The sequence below is a fragment of the Oncorhynchus keta genome, chromosome 10 (genome assembly GCF_023373465.1).
Source record: "Oncorhynchus keta strain PuntledgeMale-10-30-2019 chromosome 10, Oket_V2, whole genome shotgun sequence".
NCBI classification, from domain to species: domain Eukaryota; kingdom Metazoa; phylum Chordata; class Actinopteri; order Salmoniformes; family Salmonidae; genus Oncorhynchus; species Oncorhynchus keta.
In genome coordinates this window covers 14,847,405-14,874,321 of record NC_068430.1, presented here as the reverse complement: position 1 = coordinate 14,874,321, position 26,917 = coordinate 14,847,405, and the positions used below count along the sequence as shown (strand labels likewise).

The window sequence follows — 26,917 nt, the reverse complement described above, 5'->3', positions numbered from 1 at the left end:
GACAGAAAAACAGAGAATACGGAGCAGACAGAAAAACAGAGAATAGGAGCAGACAGAAAAACAGAGAATAGGAGCAGACAGAAAAACAGAGAATACGGAGCAGACAGAAAAACAGAGAATAGGAGCAGACAGAAAAACAGAGAATAGGAGCAGACAGAAAAACAGAGAATACGGAGCAGACAGAAAAACAGAGAATAGGAGCAGACAGAAAAACAGAGAATACGGAGCAGACAGAAAAACAGAGAATACGGAGCAGACAGAAAAACAGAGAATAGGAGCAGACAGAAAAACAGAGAATACAGAGCAGACAGAAAACAGAGAATAGGAGCAGACAGAAAAACAGAGAATAGGAGCAGACAGAAAAACAGAGAATACGGAGCAGACAGAAAAACAGAGAATACGGAGCAGACAGAAAAACAGAGAATACGGAGCAGACAGAAAAACAGAGAATAGGAGCAGACAGAAAAACAGAGAATAGGAGCAGACAGAAAAACAGAGAATACGGAGCAGACAGAAAAACAGAGAATAGGAGCAGACAGAAAAACAGAGAATAGGAGCAGACAGAAAAACAGAGAATACGGAGCAGACAGAAAAACAGAGAATAGGAGCAGACAGAAAAACAGAGAATAGGAGCAGACAGAAAAACAGAGAATACGGAGCAGACAGAAAAACAGAGAATAGGAGCAGACAGAAAAACAGAGAATACGGAGCAGACAGAAAAACAGAGAATAGGAGCAGGCAGAAAAACAGAGAATACAGAGCAGACAGAAAAACAGAGCATAGGAGCAGACAGAAAAACAGAGAATAGGAGCAGACAGAAAAACAGCAAATAGGAGCAGACAGAAAAACAGAGAATACAGAGCAGGCAGAAAAACAGAGAATACAGAGCAGACAGAAAAACAGAGAATACAGAGCAGACAGAAAAACAGAGAATAGGAGCAGACAGAAAAACAGAGAATACAGAGCAGACAGAAAAACAGAGAATAGGAGCAGACAGAAAAACAGAGAATACAGAGCAGACAGAAAAACAGAGAATAGGAGCAGACAGAAAAACAGAGAATACAGAGCAGGCAGAAAAACAGAGAATACGGAGCAGACAGAAAAACAGAGAATAGGAGCAGACAGAAAAACAGAGAATACGGAGCAGACAGAAAAACAGAGAATAGGAGCAGGCAGAAAAACAGAGAATACAGAGCAGACAGAAAAACAGAGCATAGGAGCAGACAGAAAAACAGAGAATAGGAGCAGACAGAAAAACAGAGAATAGGAGCAGACAGAAAAACAGAGAATACAGAGCAGGCAGAAAAACAGAGAATACGGAGCAGACAGAAAAACAGAGAATAGGAGCAGACAGAAAAACAGAGAGCACGGAGCAGAGAGAAAAACAGAGAATAGGAGCAGAGAGAAAAACAGAGAATAGGAGCAGAGAGAAAAACAGAGAATAGGAGCAGACAGAAAAACAGAGAATAGGAGCAGACAGAAAAACAGAGAATAGGAGCAGAGAGAAAAACAGAGAGCACGGAGCAGAGAGAAAAACAGAGAATAGGAGCAGAGAGAAAAACAGACAGCACGGAGCAGACAGAAAAACAGAGAATAGGAGCAGACAGAAAAACAGAGAATAGGAGCAGAGAGAAAAACAGAGAATAGGAGCAGGCAGAAAAACAGAGAATAGGAGCAGACAGAAAAACAGAGAATACGGAGCAGACAGAAAAACAGAGAATAGGAGCAGAGAGAAAAACAGAGAATAGGAGCAGACAGAAAAACAGAGAATAGGAGCAGACAGAAAAACAGAGAATAGGAGCAGACAGAAAAACAGAGAGCACGGAGCAGACAGAAAAACAGAGAATAGGAGCAGAGAGAAAAACAGAGAATAGGAGCAGACAGAAAAACAGAGAATAGGAGCAGAGAGAAAAACAGAGAATAGGAGCAGACAGAAAAACAGAGAATAGGAGCAGAGAGAAAAACAGAGAATACGGAGCAGACAGAAAAACAGAGAATAGGAGCAGGCAGAAAAACAGAGAATACAGAGCAGACAGAAAAACAGAGCATAGGAGCAGACAGAAAAACAGAGAATAGGAGCAGACAGAAAAACAGAGAATAGGAGCAGACAGAAAAACAGAGAATACAGAGCAGGCAGAAAAACAGAGAATACGGAGCAGACAGAAAAACAGAGAATAGGAGCAGACAGAAAAACAGAGAGCACGGAGCAGAGAGAAAAACAGAGAGCACGGAGCAGACAGAAAAACAGAGAATAGGAGCAGACAGAAAAACAGAGAATAGGAGCAGAGAGAAAAACAGAGAATAGGAGCAGAGAGAAAAACAGAGAATAGGAGCAGACAGAAAAACAGAGAATAGGAGCAGACAGAAAAACAGAGAATAGGAGCAGAGAGAAAAACAGAGAATAGGAGCAGAGAGAAAAACAGAGAATAGGAGCAGACAGAAAAACAGAGAATAGGAGCAGACAGAAAAACAGAGAATAGGAGCAGAGAGAAAAACAGAGAGCACGGAGCAGAGAGAAAAACAGAGAATAGGAGCAGAGAGAAAAACAGAGAGCACGGAGCAGACAGAAAAACAGAGAATAGGAGCAGAGAGAAAAACAGAGAATACGGAGCAGACAGAAAAACAGAGAATAGGAGCAGAGAGAAAAACAGAGAATACGGAGCAGACAGAAAAACAGAGAATAGGAGCAGAGAGAAAAACAGAGAATAGGAGCAGACAGAAAAACAGAGAATAGGAGCAGACAGAAAAACAGAGAATAGGAGCAGACAGAAAAACAGAGAGCACGGAGCAGACAGAAAAACAGAGAATAGGAGCAGAGAGAAAAACAGAGAATAGGAGCAGACAGAAAAACAGAGAATAGGAGCAGAGAGAAAAACAGAGAATAGGAGCAGACAGAAAAACAGAGAATAGGAGCAGAGAGAAAAACAGAGAATAGGAGCAGAGAGAAAAACAGAGAATAGGAGCAGAGAGAATAACAGAGCATAGGAGCAGACAGAAAAACAGAATAGGAGCAGACAGAAAAACAGAGAATAGGAGCAGACAGAAAAACAGAGAATAGGAGCAGACAGAAAAACAGAGAATACAGAGCAGAGAGAAAAACAGAGAATAGGGAGGAGGAGGAGGAAACAAACGACAACACAAAGACTTTTTGACAAGCGACCTTTTCCATTCTGTCTCAGGTGGATAAATGTGTCCATTATCTTCCCATCACAAGACAGGAATGAGACTTCATCACTGCTTTCTGTAGAGGTTAGCTTTGTAATCCCGATGTCCTCGCTAAGCATGAAACAGTACACAGAATGTGTACTAGGTCTACTGTTGAATTCACATTACTTGGGCAAATGAAAAACTCCATGCCCTAGTCATAGACTATAACTTGGGCTCTATTCAATCCGTATCGCGGAAGTTCAGCTTTATAGCGCGATTGACAATTAAAGGCAATGTCCGTGAAGACTTCATTCACGGTAAACGCTGCATGTCGGCTCAATCGGAAATGACTTTCACAGTGGCCAATCTTTTAACAGTTCAGCGATACACCCTGAATAGAGCCCTTGGTCAGTTTGGTCAGCTCATATGACCAGGAAAAACTCCTACACATTACACATTATGGACCCAGTTGTTAACCAGATGAGTGAACAGCGTTTTTTAAAGGGTGTGGTAAATGTGACAAGGCCTCAACCAGCATGGAGACAAATTGGGATTGTTAAGAACCACCCTCCAATAGATAGGTGTTTGTAGTAACCCATTCATATGAAATGTACTCATCTTTTCACGTGACATGGTCAACATGTTAAAACATCTATTTTTAACATCCACATTACATATTGACTCACAACAATGGATGAGGTGGCGATTTTATGACAGTATGTCCTTACCTCTGTCTACCACATGGCTGAGTACACAAAGTCAATACAAAAACATACAGATACCTTGAATGCAACATGGTATTTTCATTTTCATTATTCAAAAACCTACAGAGTAAAATAATAATTTACACAAAAAAATGAAAACAAAATACTTGTTTATCTGTTATAATTTTACTGTAGCACATCTTGGCAAGTAGTCACAAGCTATTCCAAAACACCAGGCACCTACAGCATGGACCTCCAACGGACAACAGTTAATGTAACATGTAGAGGAGGCCTGTTCACATCACAGTAGGGCATTGACATGGACAGTCATTGTTGCCATGGTGATTATACTGTCTTCCACTGAACTGAAACAACAACAACTAAACTGCTAAAGTCTTAAACATGAAGACAGTTTGGAAGAGAAAGAGAGAGAGACAGAGATAGAGAGAGATATAGAGAGATATAGAGAGCGATAGAGGGAGCGATAGTGAGAGAGACAGAGAGAGAGCGAGGCAGAGAGAGATATAGAGAGCGATAGAGGGAGCAATAGTGAGAGACAGAGAGAGAGACAGAGATAGAGTGAGGGAGAGAGAGATATAGAGAGAGCGATAGAGGGAGCGATAGTGAGAGAGACAGAGAGAGAGCGAGGCAGAGAGAGATAGAGAGAGCGATAGAGGGAGCGATAGTGAGAGAAAGAGAGAGAGACAGAGAGAGCGAGGGAGAGAGAGATATAGAGAGCGATAGAGGGAGCGATAGTGAGAGACAGAGAGAGCGAGGGAGAGAGAGATATAGAGAGCGCGATAGAGGGAGCGATAGTGAGAGACAGAGAGAGAGACAGAGAGAGAGAGAGAGAACTTGTGTAAGTGTATAGTTTATTTCACGTTTGTTTATCCATTTCACTTGCTTTGGCAATGTAAACATATGTTTCCCATGCCAATAACGCCCCTTAAATTGAAATTGAGAGACAGAGAGTGAGAGCAAGGGAGAGAGAGAGACAGAGAAATAGCGAGAGAGAGAGACAGATTTGGGAAAGCAGCAATACTGTAGCATGTCTGATGGAACATTTGTCAGAGTACTAGTAGGCATTTATGTTGTTTAGATTTTAAGGACATTGTGGATAGATGGAAATGTAAGGTTATAACCCACTAAAATATGAACATTTCATAAAAGTATCACACACACACACACACACACACACACACACACACACACACACACACACACACACACACACACACACACACACACACACACACACACACACACACACACACACACACACACACACACACACACACACACACACACACACACACACACACACACACACACACAAAATAGTTAAGACAACACAAAACATAAAGAAGACCTAACAACCTAAAGTTAAAACATTGATAGGTGTCTTCATCCTCATCTTTCAGACATTCAGGGTTTAGCTGTAGGCAGAACAAAACAATAATATGTAGGTGCGAAGTGCACAAAGACACAGTGACTTCCTTTGTCCTGTCATATTCCCAAAATGCACACATCGTAGCATATCGTAGCCTACTCTACCATCAGCTGCCGTGCAGCATTTCACTCAGTATAGCCTATCCCCTTGCTGCCTATAAGGCTGTATACTCCTTGGTACATGGGGAGTTCTCTCCCATTTCTCTATCTCTGAAACGGGCGACAGGGGTCCTTCAAGGTAGAGTTCTAGTGAAAGCCTCTCTTCACCTCTCCTCCTGCTCAGTCAGTCTGTCGAGTGGGTCAGTCACACAGTCACAGAGCGGACACTTTGAAGACAGTGGAGCTGGCTGTGGTGTTAATACTGGCGGCCTCTGGGCCGGTGGGGGGAGGGGGGGGTCTGCGCTGGGGGGGTCCGTGAAGACCGTCCCCGTCCGGGGTGGCAGAGTGGGGCGTGGGGATGCTGATGATCGCCGTGGTGATCTGACCGCCCTTGCAGTTGAACAGACCCACCTCGTCTGTCTTCATGTTGAGACTAGAGCGACTGAGAGAGAGAGAGACAGAGAGTATAGAGAGCAAGAGAGAGAGAAAGACAGAGTAAGAAAGATAGAGAGAGAAAGACAGAGTAAGAAAGATAGAGAGAGAAAGACAGACAGACAGAGGGAGAGGGTGGAATAATACTGTAAAAGTACTGTAATTTTACAAATGGCCCAACTACTTGTAACAAAAGTGCTAGATACAACCCTACACCGCCATCTAGTGTTTTCTATGGGGACTCCATGTGTGCATGACGCATGTCTGTGCAGAGTATGATGAAGTTGCACCATAATTTAAGATCAGCTTAGTCCAGTTAAAGTTGACTGTAGACCTGTGCCTAAGGAGAAGAAACTTGGATTGGATACAACCTGCAATGGATAGGGTTTAGGTTGTATTTATTCACACCAAAGAAAAGAAGTGAAAGACAAAACAGTACAGATAAAAAACTGGTAAAACGGTGTGCAGGTACGTACAATACGTACAAAAAAAATGTGCTGGCCCAGACAATATTACAGTAAAAGAGAGATGGGTAAATTAAGCAAAAGTATAGAGTTAGGAAGCAAGCCTGATGTACCAAACCACTAATCTTTCTGATGATACCAACAGATTTCATCACTTTGCTACTGACAAATTGAATATGATCTTTCCATGATCATTTTTCATCACTTAGAACTCTAGTGGAAGTGACTTGTTCTATTTCATTCTTTAAAAATAATGTTTTATTTCTTATTCTTACTAGTGAATACAATAAAGTAGGACTTTCTTTTTAACATTTAAAGATAATCTGTTTATCTGGGACCATTCAGAAAATGTGGCCATACCTGAGTTGGCTTCATTAATTAGTGAATAAAAATGGTTATGTGATAAAATCAAATTGGTATCATCAGAAAAGAGAACGTAAAGTAGAGTAGGAGACACAGCAGCAAGGTCATTGATATATCTTAGGAATCAAAATTACCCCCCACCTATACCTAAATCCGCCACTGCCTGTGGCACACCGCAGGATATCTTGGCCATGGTAGATGCACAGCAATTTGCCTAAACAAATTGTTCTCTGTAATGAACATAACTATATATCCAATTATATGTATAATCATGAAAACCGTAATAATGCAATTTCTAAAGTAATATTTCCATGATCAACCGTGTTAAACACTTTGGATAACTCTAAAAAGATGCCAAGAGCGTATTCAACCTGTCTCCCTGTGCCTGGCTGCCTGCAGTCTCTAACCTGGTGGTGGGGGGTAGCTTGTCCCCGCACTGGATGCGGAGGGCGCTGAGCTCCTGTAGCGGCCCATGCTGATGGCTGGGCTGGAGGGGCATGCTGGAGTTGGGCAGGGGGGAGCTCCTCTTCACCCGGCGGGTACAGCAGGTACCTATGGGCCTGTCCTGGCTGGAGAGGGAGGGGCTACGGGAGGTGTAGCTCTGGACCGTGGTCTCCAGACAGTTCTGTTCATACAGCTGCTCATCCATAAACTCATGGGCCTGCAGAGGAGTGGAATTAAAAGACAGATGCTGCTCGCTCGATTATATATTCACCCTATAGAAGTGAATATATTAGGTTTATATAGTGACAGAATAGTTGTCATTAGGTTTATATGGTGACAGAATAGTTGTCATTAGGTTTATATGGTGACAGAATAGTTGTCATTAGGTTTATATGGAATAGTTATAAGGTGTGGGGCATGTCAACTCCTCTCGATAACAACATTGGATAACATGTTTCCTTTATTTGAATAACGAATAAGACTATATTTATCATGAAACGTTTTTTACAGTATGCCAGAGTATGGCTAGACTATGGTTTTCTAGTCATACAGTATGTTAGAGTATGGTTAGACGCATGGCTCTCCAACCCTGTTCCCGGTAGGTTTTTGCTCTAACTCCAGTTGTAACTAGATTAGAGTTGGAGCAAAATAAACTACAGGACTAAAGCTCTCTAGGAACAGAATTAGAGAGCCCTGGGTTAGAGTATGGTTTTCTAGTCATTGAGTATGTTAGAATATGGTTAGAGTATGGTTTTCTAGTCATTGAGTATGTTAGAATATGGTTAGAGTATGGTTTTCTAGTCATTGAGTATGTTAGAATATGGTTATCTAGTCATTGAGTATGTTAGAATATGGTTAGAGTATGGTTTTCTAGTCATTGAGTATGTTAGAATATGGTTAGAGTATGGTTTTCTAGTCATTGAGTATGTTAGAATATGGTTAGAGTATGGTTTTCTAGTCATTGAGTATGTTAGAATATGGTTAGAGTATGGTTTTCTAGTCATTGAGTATGTTAGAATATGGTTAGAGTATGGTTTTCTATTCATTGAGTATGTTAGAATATGGTTAGAGTATGGTTTTCTATTCATTGAGTATGTTAGAATATGGTTAGAGTATGGTTTTCTAGTCATACAGTATGTTAGAGTATGGTTATATTATGATTTTGTAGTCATAGAGTATGTTAGAGTATGGTTAGAGCATGGTTTTCTAGGCATAGAATATGTTAGAGTATGGTTTTCTAGTCACTGAGTATGTTAGAATATGGTTAGAGTATGGTTTTCTATTCATTGAGTATGTTAGAATATGGTTAGAGTGTGGTTTTCTATTCATTGAGTATGTTAGAATATGGTTAGAGTGTGGTTTTCTATTCACTGAGTATGTTAGAATATGGTTAGAGTATGGTTTTCTATTCATTGAGTATGTTAGAATATGGTTAGAGTATGGTTTTCTATTCATTGAGTATGTTAGAATATGGTTAGAGTGTGGTTTTCTATTCACTGAGTATGTTAGAATATGGTTAGAGTATGGTTTTCTATTCATTGAGTATGTTAGAATATGGTTAGAGTATGGTTTTCTATTCATTGAGTATGTTAGAATATGGTTAGAGTGTGGTTTTCTATTCATTGAGTATGTTAGAATATGGTTATATTATGATTTTGTAGTCATAGAGTATGTTAGAGTATGGTTAGAGCATGGTTTTCTAGGCATAGAATATGTTAGAGTATGGTTTTCTAGTCACTGAGTATGTTAGAATATGGTTAGAGTATGGTTTTCTACTCATACAGTATGTTAGAGTATGGTTATATTATGATTTTGTAGTCATAGAGTATGTTAGAGTATGGTTAGAGTATGGTTTTCTCGTCATGGTTGGACTAGAGACTCACAGTGGTCTTCTCCAGACAGTGCAATAGATGGTGGTGTTGACTCTCTAATAATGACATGCTCTTGCTGAGCAGCAGTTCCTCATCGTCTGAGCCCTTAGTGGAGACACACAGAAACACACAAAAACACATAGAAAAACATACAATACAAACATTTTTAACAGTCACATACATGGCATACAGATGTAGCATCTTAATTTGAGTCAATCTGCTACAGCAGGAAAATAATCCTGCAGTAACAGGAAACACAAATTATTATGTGGATTATAATTAACATATTTATTTTTAGGGTTGATACATTGTTCGTTTGAGCAAATCAAGTCTAAAATTTTAACATGGAAATAGCAACATTTAGAAGCCCTTTTAAACCTCAAATACACAACAAGTCTGCAGGAAAATTATCAACAACAAAAGAGCGATCTAATTAAGATCCTACATCTGTACAATGGTACAAGTGTGTGGATTAGCCAATTGAGCTCAAGGCATTTTGTCTGATTATCAATATCTACCAGACAGGTAGGGTTAAGATTAGTCTTTGCTGACAGAATTCAAGTGGATTGAGGATGTTGCATGTGTAGTTTTTCATTGTAACCTCATGTGATGGCTGATTAAATACCTCGTGGATATTGTTTTGCTTGTAAGGTTGTTGCTTCAGAGAGTTGAAGAGGAAAGAAGAGACAGCGACAGAAAAAAATGAAGACAGAAATGGCTTTACTTCTCATATGGATCAATTTCTTTACAATATTTTTTGTTTGCATTTTACCCCCTTTTTCTCCCCAATTTTGTGATATCCAATTGCGATCTTGTCTCATTGCTGCAACTCCGCAACAGGCTCGGGAGAGGCGAAGGTCGAGTCATGCGTCCTCCGAAACATGACCCGCCAAACCGCGCTTCTTAACACCTGCCTGCTTAACCTGGAGGAAACACTGTTCAACTGATGACCGAAGTCAGCATGCAGGCGCCCGGCCCGCCACAAGGAGTCGCTAGAGCGCGATGAGCTAAGTAAAGCACTCCCGGCCAAACCCTCCCCTAACCTGGACGACACTGAGCCAATCGTGCGTTGCCCTATGGGACTCCCGGTCACGGCTGGTTGTGACACAGCCTGGGATCGAACCCAGGTCTGTAGTGATGCGCCACTCGGAAGGCCCCCCCCATTCTCTACAATTTTCATGAACCATAACTTGATCTAGCAGTTAAACATTGAACTGTTTCAACAACAATTACGGTAAAACACATGTTAAAAAGAATATGCAGACATACCTCCTGTTTGCAACAAATGGTGCTAGGCACAACATTGCACAATAGCTGGAAATACTTTTCTGTCTCGATCAACAGAGATCTGTTCCATTTACTCTCATTCAAATTTCACACACAGTCAGTTCAGTGGACAGTTAACACAGCGTTCCTTTGAAGGATTACTCTATGAAGGTTTTTCAGTTGGATGAATTCATCTGGAAGTATAGTATCTCCTGTGAGTTTCTTTTGCTTGTTGATGTGTGGGGTACTAGCAAACAAATTACCAAGAAGATAAAACCAAACAAAGCTTGTCATCTGACTGAGAAAAACCACAAGGGGAGACAATCTTCCCAAAATGTGTAGAGGACACAGTTTGCCAGTTCTTCTTCCAGCTACAGTATGTGGGCCCACACAGCACTGACTGACTGCGGTGACATGGCAGTAATTCAAAGTGCCAGAGCGCTGGCAGCCGTATCACAGCCACGGTAAAACAACTAACTAAATGAAGCCTCTGAATGCTTCAGCTTTCTTTCATACTTTTTGCTCTTCCTAAACTCACATGGACTTTGTGCTCCAAGTCTATTACACAGTATTTACTTTAAATGTAACCTTTATTTAACCACGCAAGTCAGTTAAGAACAAATTCTTATTTACAATGACGGCCTGCCCCAGCCAAACCCAGAAAACACTGGGCAAATTGTGCACCGCCCTACAGGACTCCCAATAACAGCCAGATGTGAACCAGAAACTGCATTGACACCTCTTGCACTGAGATGCAGTGCCTTAGACTGCTGCGCCACTCGGGAGCCCAGTAGACAGAGGGATTTCAGGCCTTGCTACAGTTAACCAGAGTGTTGCTGAGAGAATGCCAGTCATGTCAGGCTGTACCATTTATTATGGTAATCCATCCACCGCTCCCTAAATGGCAAAGAAGTGAAGAGATATGGAACATTTGTCCATAAATGCCTGCTGTGATGCACCCATATCGTTTAATTTCTCCCACAACATGAATACTACCATATTTCAATTCATCCCATAACATTAATACCAATATCATTTAATTTATCCTACAACATCCCACAATGCATACTAAAGCCTTCTAAATCGATGGCATAATTTAGAGCCATTTGCTACTGTAATCTTTCAACGTAGCAGCCAGCACATTCATGGAAAATAACAAAGAGTGACACAAACACAATAACAGTTTTCCATCTCCCATCTGACCATGTTTAATTAGGGCTACAGAGAAGACAACATGCCTGACTAGGCTTCATTACCTGGAAAACAAGATACAACAGACTTGTGAACTGAAAGAAGACACAAGACAACAGAGAGAGCTAAAACTGACAGCAGAGAGCACTAAAACTGACAGCAGAGAGCACTAACACAGACAGCAGAGAGCATTAAAACAGACAGCAGAGAGCACTAAAACAGACAGCAGAGAACACTAAAACAGACAGCAGAGAGCACTAAAACAGACATCAGAGAGCACTAAAAGAGACAGCAGAGAGCACTAAAACAGACAGCAGAGAGCACTAAAACAGACAGCAGAGAGCACTAAAACAGACAGCAGAGAGCACTAAAACAGACATCAGAGAGCACTAAAACAGACAGCAGAGAGCACTAAAACAGACAGCAGAGAGCACTAAAACAGACAGCAGAGAGCACTAAAACAGACAGCAGAGAGCATTAAAACAGACAGCAGAGAGCACTAAAACAGACAGCAGAGAACACTAAAACAGACAGCAGAGAGCACTAAAACAGACATCAGAGAGCACTAAAAGAGACAGCAGAGAGCACTAAAACAGACAGCAGAGAGCACTAAAACAGACAGCAGAGATCACTAAAACAGACAGCAGAGAACACTAAAACAGACAGCAGAGAACACTAAAACTGACATCAGAGAGCACTAAAACAGACAGCAGAGAGCACTAAAACAGACAGCAGAGAGCACTAAAACAGACAGCAGAGAACACTAAAATAGACAGCAGAGAGCACTAAAATAGACAGCAAAGAGCACTAAAACAGACAGCAGAGAGCACTAAGACAGCAGAGATCACTAGAACAGACAGCAGAGATCACTAAAACAGACAGCAGAGAGCACTAAAACAGACAGCAGAGAGCACTAAAACAGACAGCAGAGAGCACTAAAACAGACAGCAGAGATCACTAAAACAGACAGCAGAGAACACTAAAACAGACAGCAGAGATCACTAGAACAGACAGCAGAGAGCACTAAAACAGACAGCAGAGAGCACTAAAACAGACAGCAGAGAGCACTAAAACAGACAGCAGAGAGCACTAAAACAGACAGCAGAGAGCACTAAAACAGACAGCAGAGAGCACTAAAACAGACAGCAGAGAGCACTAAAACAGACAGCAGAGAACACTAAAACAGACAGCAGAGAACACTAAAACTGACATCAGAGAGCACTAACACAGACAGCAGAGAGCACTAAAACAGACAGCAGAGATCACTAAAACAGACAGCAGAGAGCACTAAAACAGACAGCAGAGAGCACTAAAACAGACAGCAGAGAGCACTAAAACAGACAGCAGAGATCACTAAAACAGATCACTAAAACTAACAATAGAGAGGACTAAAACAGACAGCAGAGAACACTGAAACAGACGGCAGAGAACACTAAAACTGACAGCAGAGAGCACTAAAACAGACAGCAGAGAGCACTAAAACAGACAGCAGAGAGCACTAACACAGACAGCAGAGAGCACTAACACAGACAGCAGAGGGCACTAAAACAGACATGCTGGAGCTTTAGCTCAGTGGGCTAACTCAGCCTTGTGGTATTCACCACTTGGTGTACACATTCTGGGGTCAAACCTTGTTGGTGACATGTGTATATTTCAAACTAGGACTAGATCCTTTAGCTCAGTGGGCTAATGCAGTCTTGGGCCCTCAGAGGTCAAATGGGAGCCTTACCGTGAGCTCCAGCAGGTCGTTGAGGAGGTCGTTGCGTTTGCTCTGAAGGAATCCCGTGCAGGAGCTGCCCGCCTGGGCTATTCTTATCCTGGCCAGTCTGGCTTTCTGTGTGGGGAGAGGTTAACGTGTCAGAACCAGACAAGGATGAGAAATGTCTTATCATCTAATGGTGAGAATGTGCAGCCTCATCACCCCTTCCCTGGATGATGTAAAATGATGACTCGTATTATTATGGCTTGAAAGGGTTTTCGAGTTTCCTATGGTTCAATCTATTTCATGTTAGCTATTATGATCTATTTCATGTTAGTGCAATTTCTGTTTTTAGTAGGATACTGAGGCACTTCCAATGGATCCTTGGTGGGGAATAACTATACACAAAAGAAGAAAAACAGAAGCTAATTGTAGATGGAAATTAAAAAGAAGCAATTAAAACTTGCTGCCAATCAGTGTAAAAACATTGAAATGGTGATAAAGATGATGAAGGACATTATGGTAAGTGAGTTTTGAGTCTGTCAATCCATGCAGGACTTCCAAAGTTCTCTTTTGTTCTAAATCCTAGAGATCTTTCCTTGATCTTGGTGTGTCTGTGACTTATGAAAGGGCTATACAGTATGGTAAATGGGGGTGATTCATCTCTTTTCCAGTCCTGTTCATATCACAATGAATCAAGCTATCCTTCAGCCCCAGTCTCCCTTGTAGCTAAAGCAGCAGGTTTTCCTCTCATAGTCTCTTTATATATTGTCGTTTTGATTCATTCTCCATCTCTATGACGGAATCATAAGTCAAGTTATTGGTTAATAAAAAAGTACTTTGAGATCACAGAGGACATCTGACAGAGAAAAAAAAGGTCAGATTCAAGTGACTACCTTTGGAAAGTATTCAGACCCCTTGACCTTTTCCACATTTTGTTAAGTTACAGCCTTATTCTGAAATGGATTTTAAAAAATAAGGTTGAAATTGAGCTCAGGTGCATCCTGTTTCCATTGATCATCCTTGAGCTGGCCTCCTGGCCAAACTGAGCAATCAGGGGAGAAGGGCCTTGGTCAGGGAGGTGACAGAGCTCTAGAGTTCCTGTGTGGAGATGGGAGAACTTTCCAGAAGGACAACCATCTCTGCAGCACTCCACCAATCAGGCCTTTATAGTAGAGCGGCCAGTCGAAAGCTCCTCCTCAGTAAAAGCCCGCTTGGAGTTTGTCAAATAGCACCTAAAGACTCTCAGACCATGAGAAACAAGATTCTCTGGTCTGAATGTAAAGTGTCACATCTGCAGGAAACCTGGCACCATCACTACGGTAAAGCATGGAGGAGGCAGCATCATGCTATGGGGATGTTTTTATCAGTGGCAGGGACTTGGAGACTAGTCAGGATCGGGGCAAAGATGAACGGAGCAAAGTACAGAGAGTTCCTTGATGAAAACCTGCTCCAGAGCACTCAGGACCTCAGACGGGGGTTAAGGTTCAACCTTCCAACAGGACAACGACCCTAAGCACACAACCAAGACAATGCAGGAGTGGCTTCGGGGCAAGTCTCTGAATGTCCTTGAGTGGCCCAGCCAAGAGCACGGACTTGAACCTGATCGAACATCTTTGAAGAGACATGAAAATAGTTGTGCAGCGACGCTCCCCATCCAACCTGACAGAGCTGGAGAGGATCTGCAGAGAAGAATGGGAGAAACTCCCCAAATACAGGTGTGCCAAGCTTGTAGCATCATTCCCAAGAAGACTCGAGGCTGCAATCGCTGCCAAAGGTGCTTCATAGTACTGAGTAAAAGGTCTGAATACTGTAAATTTGATATCTGTTTTTTAAATATATAAATTAGCAAAAAAATCTAAATCCTGTTTTGCTTTGTGATGATGGTGTATTGTGTGTAGATTGATGAGGAAGAAAAACTATTTAATCAAGATTAGAATAAGGCTGTAACGTAACAAAATGTGCAAAAAGTCAAGGGGTCTGAATACTTTCAAACGGCACTGTAACAGTCAAACGTGCTTTTCAATCGTTCAAGGTGAGTGTCATTTCTTTTACATTGATTCGTGCGAACACTTTGCACAAACACACTTTAGAAATCCGAAAAAGAGTTGGAGCATCACGTCTCCCAGAAGACTCCTGTGATGTAATGAAACCCATTTGCTGGTTTAGAGGTTTGGTGATTCAACCTGTGAGACAACCTGTGCTGTCCTTGGGGATTACAGAGCGTGTGGATATGTGTGACTCTGCCAGAACCTGTAGCCTGGTCCCAGATCTGTTTGTACTATCTTGCCAACGCCTATGTCATTGACAAGACAGCACAAACAGATCCGGGAACAGGCCAGCACTTCTATGCTGCTGCTTTCTCTGGCCCTCACCAGTGGGATATATAGGACATGTCATTTAAGTGAACAGGCTGCCTGTCTCATGTCATTCGCTTTACTCAGACAAGTTGATGAAAGGCTTCATTTGATGTAGGAAAAACTGAAATGAATAAATGAAAAACTGGAGCAGTATCGAACTAAAAGGAGGCATTGGAAATATGGGTGATGCGTACTGAGACACACTGTCTCTCTCTGGCCCTGACGGCACACTGTCTCTCTCTGGCCCTGACGGCACACTGTCTCTCTCTGGCCCTGACGACACACTGTCTCTCTCTGGCCCTGACGGCACACTGTCTCTCTCTGGCCCTGACGGCACACTGTCTCTCTGGCCCTGACGGCACACTGTCTCTCTCTGGCCCTGACGACACACTGTCTCTCTCTGGCCCTGACGGCACACTGTCTCTCTCTGGCCCTGACGGCACACTGTCTCTCTCTGGCCCTGACGGCACACTGTCTCTCTCTGGCCCTGACGGCACACTGTCTCTCTCTGGCCCTGACGACACACTGTCTCTCTCTGGCCCTGACGGCACACTGTCTCTCTCTGGCCCTGACGGCACACTGTCTCTCTCTGGCCCTGACGGCACACTGTCTCTCTCTGGCCCTGACGACACACTGTCTCTCTCTGGCCCTGACGGCACACTGTCTCTCTCTGGCCCTGACGGCACACTGTCTCTCTGGCCCTGACGGCACACTGTCTCTCTCTGGCCCTGACGGCACACTGTCTCTCTCTGGCCCTGACGGCACACTGTCTCTCTGGCCCTGACGGCACACTGTCTCTCTCTGGCCCTGACGGCACACTGTCTCTCTCTGGCCCTGACGGCACACTGTCTCTCTGGCCCTGACGGCACACTGTCTCTCTCTGGCCCTGACGGCACACTGTCTCTCTCTGGCCCTGACGGCACACTGTCTCTCTCTGGCCCTGACGGCACACTGTCTCTCTCTGGCCCTGACGGCACACTGTCTCTCTCTGGCCCTGACGGCACACTGTCTCTCTCTGGCCCTGACGGCACACTGTCTCTCTCTGGCCCTGACGGCACACTGTCTCTCTCTGGCCCTGACGGCACACTGTCTCTCTGGCCCTGACGGCACACTGTCTCTCTCTGGCCCTGACGGCACACTGTCTCTCTCTGGCCCTGACGGCACACTGTCTCTCTCTGGCCCTGACGGCACACTGTCTCTCTCTGGCCCTGACGGCACACTGTCTCTCTGGCCCTGACGGCACACTGTCTCTCTGGCCCTGACGGCACACTGTCTCTCTATGGCCCTAAAATAACACTGTCTCTCTCTGGCCCTGACGTACACTGTCTCTCTCTGGCCCTGACGGCACACTGTCTCTCTCTGGCCCTGACGGCACACTGTCTCTCTCTGGCCCTGACGGCACACTGTCTCTCTGGCCCTGACGGCACACTGTCTCTCTGGCCCTGACGGCACACTGTCTCTCTATGGCCCTGACGGCACACTGTCTCTCTCTGGCCCTGACGGCACACTGTCGCTCTCTGGCCCTGACGGCACACTGTCTCTCTGGCCCTGATGGCACACTGTCTCTCTATGGCCCTGACGGCACACTGTCTCTCTGGCCCTGACGGCACACTGTCTCTCTGGCCCTGATGGCACACTGTCTCTCTGGCCCTGACGGCACACTGTCTCTCTGGCCCTGACGGCACACTGTCTCTCTCTGGCCCTGACGGCACACTGTCTCTCTATGGCCCTGATGGCACACTGTCTCTCTCTGGCCCTGACGGCACACTGTCTCTCTCTGGCCCTGACGGCACACTGTCTCTCTATGGCCCTGACGGCACACTGTCTCTCTCTGGCTCTGACGGCACACTGTCTCTCTCTGGCCCTGACGGCACACTGTCTTTCTCTGGCCCTGACGACACACTCTCTCTCTGGCCCTGATGGCACACTGTCTCTCTCTGTATGGCACCGTGCCATTAACACCGTGACCCCAGCCCAGTCAGAACCTGCTGTGCTGTGGGTGAGAGCCCTCCCTATTGCTCTAGCAACTAGATTTGTGATTTGTGTTCACTAAAATAAAACCTTTGCTGCCATGACTCTGGGCTTCAGTAGCATTTCACCAGTGAATAAGACGCGCCACAAAGTTCTACTTGTCCTCTTTGTGTGGCTGGTCAAGCTAGTGGCAACCCTCAGAGTAAATGGGATGGTGCATTAGGGGAGCCCGCCACACAGGGTTGTTGCGTAACAATACCAATCTTAGTACCCTTCTTACATATTATTGTACTTTACTTAACTATGAAAATAGAATAACTATCCGCCTGTCTGCTAGATGAAGTTAAAGGTCTGTACTAGGACGAGGAAGACAGGATAGGATACATGAGAAGTCTGTTTTTTTACAGTGTTGGCCCCAGATGGCCAGCTAATTGTACTGGGAGACTGGAGCAGCCAGCCCGCTATTAAATCGGGGACGAAGACTGATGAGGGGGAGGGAGGGAGAGGTGAAGACAGCTAATTTGAGAGACACCCACTCTGGCTTGTCAGCGCACGTGGACCAACCCACCGGGCACAGATGTCAGTTCAACATCTATTCCACGTTGGTTCAATGAAATTTCATAGGAATGAAATGGAAACAACGTTGATTCAACCAGTGTGTGCCCAGTTTGAAGGTGCATGTGGTACACATTTCAGAAGCCTGGTACAAGAGAGTAATAACTGTTAGCAGGTACGGGGCAGGAGGTAGGGGGTAGGGGTCGTCAGGGACAGTCTTTAGAGACTGATTAGCACCGTGTCTATGACGTTTCCATTGCAGTGTTAGAAGATAAAATGACAATGCTACTCACTGTAGAAACCATAGGAAAGCACACACCAGTTATTTGCCTTAACATTTGACCTCAGGACTGTAACCTGGGGAGTGTAACCTGGGGAGTGTAACCTGGGGAGTGTAACCCCGGGAGTGTGACCTCGGGAGTGTAACCTGGGGAGTGTAACCTGGGGAGTGTAACCTGGGGAGTGTAACCTGGGGAGTGTAACCTGAGGAGTGCAACCTGAGGAGTGTAACCTGGGGAGTGTAACCCTGGGAGTGTGACCTCGGGAGTGTAACCTGGGGAGTGTAACCTGGGGAGTGTAACCTGGGGAGTGTAACCTGAGGAGTGCAACCTGAGGAGTGTAACCTGAGGAGTGTAACCTCAGAAGTCTGACCTCAGAAGTGTGACCTCAGAAGTGTGACTCAAGGAGTGTAACCTGTTGAGTGTAACCACAGGAATATGACCTCAGGAGTGTAACCTGAGGAGTGTAACCTGGGGAGTGTAACATGGGGAGTGTAACCTGGGGAGTGTAACATGGGGAGTGTAACCTAAGGAGTGTAACCTAAGGAGTGTAACCTGAGGAGTGTAAAGTGAGGAGTGTAACCCCAGGAGTGTGACCTGGGGAGTGTGACCTGGGGAATGTAACCTGGGGAGTGTAACCTGGGGAGTGCAACCCAAGGAGGGTAACCTGTTGAGTGTAACCTGTTGAGTGTAACCTCAGAAGTGTATCCTCAGGAGTGTATCCTCAGGAGTGTATCCTCAGGAGTGTAACCTGATGAGTGTAACCTGGGTTGTGTAACCTGGGGAGTGTAACCTGAGGAGTGTAACCTGAGGAGTGTGACCAGAGGAGTGTGACCAGAGGAGTGTGACCTGAGGAGTGTGACCTGAGGAGTGTAACCTCAGGAGTGTAACCTCAGGAGTGTAACCTCAGGAGTGTAACCTCAGGAGTGTAACCTCAGGAGTGTAACCTCAGGAGTGTGACTTCAGGAGTGTAACCTGATGAGTGTAACCTGGGGAGTGTAACCTGAGGAGTGTAACCTCAGGAGTGTAACCTGAGGAGTGTAACCTGAGGAGTGTAACCTCAGGAGTGTAACCTGAGGAGTGTGACCTGTGGAGTGTAACCTGTGGAGTGTAACCTGGGGAGTGTAACCTGTTGATTGTGACCTCAGGAGTGTAACCTCAGGAGTGTAACCTGGGGAGTGTAACCTGAGGAGTGTAACCTGAGGAGTGTAACCTGTTGATTGTGACCTCAGGAGTGTAACCTCAGGAGTCTAACTTGAGTGTAACCTGAGGAGTGTAACCTGAGGAGTGTAACCTGAGGAGTGTAACCTGAGGAGTGTAACCTGTTGATTGTGACCTCAGGAGTGTAACCTCAGGAGTCTAACTTGAGTGTAACCTGAGGAGTGTAACCTGAGGAGTGTAACCTGAGGAGTGTAACCTGAGGAGTGTAACCTGTTGATTGTGACCTCAGGAGTGTAACCTCAGGAGTCTAACTTGAGTGTAACCTGAGGAGTATGACCTCATACTGAACTCAACTACACTCTGCCTTGATGGACTCTTATCTTTTTATGAAAGGTCAACACCACTGGGGCTGTGGTGAGAGTGGTTAGGCACAGCCACTTAATGCTTGGTGTGTGTGTACTTAGCGTTTAGTGGGTATGGTCAGAGCACCTGTAGAGGGTCTCTCTCCCAGGAACTCTGAGAACACACAGGATGTGTGCAGGCTGACGGCATAGCAGTCGGACATGTGTTTTTGTCTTGTCCCTTGTAAACATAGTTTTTCCTTTTTTTTTTCTCGTATATATATTTAATATTTTAATATCACTTTCTATCTACGGACTGAATATACTCTCCTGCAACCCGCCTCACCCAATGTGGTACGGATATGCTATTTTTATACTTAAGAACTCATCAACTCATCAACAGCTAGCCAACTAACTGGCTACCAGCTAACTGGCTACTAGTTAGCCACGGCCTGCTAGCTGTCTAATGTACATCGGACTGTTAGCTTAAGAGGCCCATCGGACAAATTCTTTGGCCACTATACCCACCATGCTGATCCGTCGTCTGAACCGTCGCCTGACCCGGAACCCCAACAGGCTGATCAAATCTGTAAACACGGGCACCCTCATAGATATCATCCTAACCAACTTGCCCTCCAAATACACCTCTGCTGTTTTCAACCAAGATCTCAGCGATCACTGTCTCATTGCCTGCATCCGTAACGGGTCTGCGGTCAAACGACCACCACTCATCACTATCAAACGCTCCCTAAAACACTTCAGCGAGCAGGCCTTCCTAATCGACCTGGCCCGGGTATCCTGGAAGGATATTGAATATGGAATTAGGAATTTCAATATGCATTTTTCTATGGCTGGCCATGCTTTCCACCTGGCTACCCCTACTCCGGTCAACAGCACTGCACTCCCCACAGCAACTCGCCCAAGCCTCCCCATTTCACCTTCAACCAAATCCAGAGAGCTGAAGTTCTTAAAGAACTGCAAAACCTGGACCCCTACAAATCAGCCGGGCTAGACAATCTGGACCCTCTCTTTTTAAAATTATCTGACGAAATTGTCGCAACCCCTATTACTAGCCTGTTCAACCTCTCGTTTGTATCATCTGAGATTCCCAAAGATTGGAAAGCTCCTGCGATCATCCCCCTCTTCAAAGGGGGAGACACTCTAGACCCAAATTGCTACAGACCTATATCCATCCTGTCCTGCTTTTCTAAAGTCTTCGAAAGCCAAGTTAACAAACAGATCACTGACCATCTCGAATCCCACCGTACCTTCGGTGTGAAATCCGGTTTCCTAGCTGGTCACGGGTGCATCTCAGCCACGCTCAAGCTACTAAACGATATCATAACCTCCATCGATAAAAGACAGTACTGTGCAGCCGTCTTCATCGACCTGGCCAAGGCTTTCGATCCTGTCAATCACCGTATTCTTATCGGCAGAGTCAACAGCCTTATTGACCTTTCGACCTATATCTATCCTACCCTGCCTTTCTAAGGTCTTCGAAAGCCAAGTTAACAAACAGATTAACGACAATTTCGAATTCCACCGTACCTGTTTTCTGAGCTGGTCATGGGTGCACCTCAGCCACGCTCAAGGTCGTAAACGATATCATAACCGCCATCAATAAGAGACATTACTGTGCAGCTGTATTCATTGATCTGGCCAAAGATTTTGACTCTGTCAATCACCACATTCTTATTGGCAGACTCAACAGTCTTGGTTTGTCAAATCATTGCATCGCCTGGTTCACCAACTACTTCTCTGATAGAGTTCAGTGTGTCAAAACGGAGGGCTTGTTGTCCGGACCTCTTGCAGTCTCTATGGGGGTGCCACAGTGTTCAATTCTCAGACCGACTCTGTTCTCTGTATACATCAATGATGTTGCCCTCACTGCTGGTGATTCTCTGATCCACCTCTACGCAGACGACACCATTCTGTATACTTCTGGCCCTTCTTTGGACACTGTGTTAACTAACCTCCAGACGAGCTTCAATTCCATACAACTCTCCAACTGTTCTTAAAGGCCTCCAACTGCTCTTAAATGCAAGTAAAACAAGTAAAGTGCATGCTCTTCAACCGATCACTGCCCGCACCTGCCCGAGTAGTACTCTGGACAGTTCTGACTTAGAATATGTGGACAACTACTATATCTAGAATCGGCTTTCTATTTCGCAACTAATCATCCATCACCTATGCTACCGATCCTCGACTTCGGCGATGTCATGTATAAAATAGCCTCCAAAACTCTACTCAACAAATTGGATGCAGTTTATCACAGTGCCATCCGTTTTGTCACCAAAGCCCCATATATTACCCACCACTCGTCGCCAAACCCACTGGCTCCAGGTCATCTACAAGTCTGCTGCCAATGACTGGAACGAACTGCAAAAATCAATTAAGCTGGAGACCCATATCTCCTCACTAGCTTTAAGCACCAGCTGTCAGAGCAGCTCACAGATCACTGCACCTGTACATAGCCCATCTGTAAACAGCCCATCCAACTACCTCATCCCCATACTGTATTTATTTATTTATCTTGCTCCTTTGCACCCCAGTATCTCTACTTGCACATTAATCTTCTGCACATCTACCATTACAGTGTCTAATTGCTATATTGTAATTACTTCACCACCATGGCCTATTTAATGCCTTTACCTCCCATAACTTACCCCATTTGCACTCACTGTATATAGATTTTTCTTTTTTCTACTGTATTATTGACTGTATGTTTGTTTATTCCATGTGTAACTCTGTAACTCTGTGTTGTTGTATGTGTAGAACTGCTATGCTTTATCTTGGCCAGGTCGCAGTTGTAAATGAGAACTTGTTCTCAACTAGCCTACGTGGTTAAATAAAGGTGAAAATAAATAAATAAATAAATATGCAACTCAGACACTGAGTACGTACTCAATGGGAGAACACCCAGCTGAAAATGTCCAAAATATCCTTTCTGCCTTTCATCAAATAGAGCAGATTTGTCATCAGATCTTTGCCGCTGACATTAAACTAATGATCCTTTGCTAAATGGTGTTTTTATTGTGTGATGCTGGAACAAGGGCCTCCCATCGACCTCCCAGCAGTTCCTAGTGCGTAATATCTCACATCTGTCTGTCTGCTGCATGCCAGAGGTCTAGCGGGCCGGGGCTAGCCTCTGCACTCACGCACGAACACACACACACACACACACACACACACACACACACACACACACACACACACACACACACACACACACACACACACACACACACACACACACACACACACACACACACACACACACACACACACACACACACACACACACACACCCCTTGCCTCCCTACAGCCGGATGCAGGTGATCCGTCAGGTGAATGGTGTTCACCTGTACTTTCTGAGCACGCCGTTTGTCAGCTCTCTGGTTCTGGTGATAGATGCGGCTAAAGTTGGACACAATGACGGGAACGGGCAGGGCGATTACCAGCACCCCGCTCAGAGAACAGATAGAACCAAAGATCTTCCCTGCGATCGTCTTGGGCACCATGTCCCCGTAACTATAGAGAGAGAGAGAAAGAGAGAGGGAGAGGGGCGGGGGAGATAGAGAGAGAAATAGGGAGAGAGAAAGAGTAGAAAATATGATATGCTGTATTGGATACATTTAAAATGCAATCTCCAGTTCTGAAACTGTACATTTGACTTTCCAAAGGGTTAGCATCTCAGCAGGTTGTGTGTGTGTGTATGTATGTGTGTGTTTATGTGTGTTTAGGTATGTGTGCGTGTGTATGTGTGTGTTTATGTGTATGTGAGTATGTGTGTCTGTGTATTGTGTACCGAGACGCTCTCTACTGTTTGACTTGGGGGCTAAACCCATATCAACAGCGACTCTTCCATTCCCAGCCTTCCCATTCGTTTCTTGCTATGCAATTACATGTTGCTCTCTCAGTTCCTTCGGCTGAGGCTAATTTTATTACACAGGTGGAGGAGGCAGTGACAAGCTTAGTAACAGGTGGGGAGAGGCAGCGAGATAGAGGCGCTATCTGGGCTGCTCAGACAGGGCACAACAAAGTCACGCCAGCACAGCTCCTTTCTTGTCAGTTCAGGGGCAGGCAGGGTGAGCACAGGGGAACAAATCACTTTGTCAATGGGGACTTCAGGTACAAGCTCTCATGAAGTTGAGCCAAAACAGAGGTGTGTGTGTGTGTGTGTGTGTTTATTTATTTAACCTTTATTTAACTAGGCAAGTCAGTTAAGAACAAATTCTTATTTACAATGATGGCCTACCCCGGCCAAACCCTAACCCGGACAACGCTGAGCCAATTGTGCGCCCCCCTACGGGACTCCCAATCAATCAAAAACCCTTGAATGAGGAGATGTCCAAACTTTTGACTGGTACTGTATAGGCTAGGGTACATGTGACTGTATTGTGTGGGTGTTCAGGTACATGCATGTGAGTGCAATAGCGATAATGTTTAGGAAAATGTCAAAGATTAGGTTATTCATTTGTCTTCCACATGTCCATAGATCTCTGTTAATTCCCCTTTATTCAATATATGACATAATTCAACTTCTTAAAAACCCTTAGTGGGCTTCCTGTTAACAACATGACAGAAAACAGGGTATATACTGTTTTTGGGGTGTGTCGTTTCATTTGGGGACTCAGCAGTGGGGGGTTTCAAAATTGTATTCTTATGTGATGCACTACTCAGTCTGAGTTAAGTTATTATTTAATACTACTGAAACATAAACAGTTCATTTAAAGCAGTCTCCTGGAATGTTCGGGGCATGTGGTCAAGAGGTAGAAAATTCTAACATTCTTAAAAATGGAAAGAGTTTTAATTGCTATGCTACAGGAGACCCATTTATCTTCAACAGAACATGCTGAAGGGGGACTGGGTGGGCAAGGGGTATTTTTCTTATTTTAGTTCAAACAAAAGAGGCACTGCCATCCTTGGAAATAAAATGTCTCATTTATTATTTGAGCACCAAGTTACAGACCCTGAAGGACTATTTATTTTGAATACAGGTAATATACTTGGTCAACATCTTACTATACTAAATGTATATGCCCGGAACACATACTCCACCAAAGGGTTTTATGTCAGGAGATTATATCTGGTTTTGGATTAACTGGATAAATCTTCAGCTGCTCCAGTCTCGATTCATAGAGCCTCAAATACTCTTAGAAACATTTGTGATTCATCTGGTTTAGTAGACATATGGAAAGAGCTAAATCCTAATGTCAGAGACTATACTTTCTACTCTAGGCCCCATAATTAATTTTCTAGATTGGGCTATTTTTTATGCCCTCTACTTACATGCATGTTGTTCAGTCATGTGCTATTGGTTCTATAGTCATTTCTGACCATGCCCCCAGTGTATATAGATAATGAAATTGGCAAAACAATCCCAAAACAAAATACGTCTCTGCTTAACAATAAAGGATTCTGCTCTGTGATAAAAGATAAATTATCACATTACTGTCTCGACAATCAACTCTCTCCTGTCTCAGCTGCAATTGTCTAGGATGCTGCTAAAGCAACTATAAAGGGTTTTATAATTTCCCAAGCCTCTCTCTGATCAAGAAGCTTAGGATGGAAAATAGGGAAAGGTCGGAGGCTGAAGTAAAGCCTGTAGAACTTCTTCATAAACAACAACCAACCCAGGAGAACAGGAAGTCACTCAGCTCATGCTGAGGCCAAACTCTATTTAGATCATACAAAGCATGTAAAAAAACCTGATTGTTTTTAACCAAGCAAAAATATTCTGAGTTCGGTAATCGTCCATGACGTCTACTTGCACACCAACTTTAAAAATAACAGAACGAAAGATCGATTAAGTCTCTAAGGATGGCAGATGGCTACACTTCTTATGATCCATTGCTTGTCAATAATATGTTTTGCGACTTCTAAAAATCTCTTTATACTTCACAATGTACAAGATCTAACAACAAAATTACAAAATATCTGAATAAGATAATCTTGCCCTCTACAGTATATCAAATGAGCATAGAAATAGATTAAATGCTCCCTTCACTCCTGAAGAGGTTTGGGAAACTATTAAGGCAATGCCTTCTGGCAAGGAAACCAGCCTTGATGGCTTCCCGGCAGAGTTCTTTGGCCTATCTTCATGCCTGCTCTAAATTATATGTTCGAAACAGACATCATACCAGAGTCCTGGAAAACTGCATCCATTAGCCTGTTTCTATAAAATGGACAATGTGAGACGTGCTTTAATATCATAAACCATCTTGGCCGAATGAAAGACCCTGCACTCATTGTCTCTCTCGATGCTGAAAAGAGATGAGTGGAAATGATTGTTTCCTGTATTAGAAAAAGTAAATCGGGGTGACAGTTTTATTAATTTAGTAAAATTCTGACCCATCAGCGGCAGTTAACACAACTGGTAAATTATCAGAAAGATTTCCTATCGGTAGGGGCTATCGTCAAGGCTGTCCTTTATCTCCTGCTCTGTTCTCGTTAGTCATAGAACCACTGGCTGAGGCAATAAGGTCTAGGGGCATCTCTATGGGTGACGAAAATCATAGAATTTCATTAATTACTGATGATGTGTAATGGACATCATATCTGAATATGGTAGCCTGTCGGTACAACATTTACACAGATAAATCCATGGCTTTACCTTTGAATATCCCCTCTACAATCAACTTAGCGTTTCTATCTCCATTCCAAGTGACTGAAACAGACTTTAAATACTTGGGCTATACAGTACCAGTCAATAGTTAGGACACACCTACTCATTCAAGGGTTTTCCTTTTATTTTTTAGGATTTTCTACATTATAGATAATAGTGTAATAATGAAGACATCAAAACTATGAAATAACACATATGGAAATATTTAGTAACCAAAAAGGTGTTAAACAAATGATAATAGATTTTAGAGTTGCCACCCTTTGCTTGATTTGTGTGTCCAAACTACTTTTGACTGGTACTGTATATATATATATATATATATATACCAGTTTGTCTACCTTGAGGCCCAACTAAAGGAGCAAATTAAGGAACAACATTGGAACGTCATTGGGTTTTGGCTTATTCTTTCAACCTCAGTTCTGTAAATGAAAAGGCTACTTACAATACACCATAATGCTTATTAACGATTACTTTGCATACCTACCATGGCATGG

The 26,917-nt window shown here is 43.9% G+C and overlaps 1 protein-coding gene across 2 annotated transcripts in view; it reads right to left on the bottom strand.

Annotated features, from left to right (window-relative positions):
* Positions 1 to 3,897: 3,897 nt before the first annotated feature.
* The window catches only part of LOC118389444 (potassium voltage-gated channel subfamily D member 3-like), a 143,834-nt gene continuing 120,814 nt past the window's right edge, over positions 3,898 to 26,917 (bottom strand). Inside the window, exons 3-8 of one of the 2 annotated variants that reach the window (XM_035779346.2) lie at positions 23,158 to 23,326; positions 13,160 to 13,264; positions 9,599 to 9,631; positions 8,986 to 9,078; positions 7,066 to 7,319; positions 3,898 to 5,841 (exon numbers count right to left, since the gene is read on the bottom strand). In XM_035779346.2, coding sequence (XP_035635239.1) covers positions 5,613 to 5,841; positions 7,066 to 7,319; positions 8,986 to 9,078; positions 9,599 to 9,631; positions 13,160 to 13,264; positions 23,158 to 23,326 — 883 coding nt within the window. In that variant the 3' untranslated portion in view covers positions 3,898 to 5,612. The remainder of the gene's footprint in view (positions 5,842 to 7,065; positions 7,320 to 8,985; positions 9,079 to 9,598; positions 9,632 to 13,159; positions 13,265 to 23,157; positions 23,327 to 26,917) is intronic. The other variant, XM_035779347.2, reaches the window with a different exon arrangement.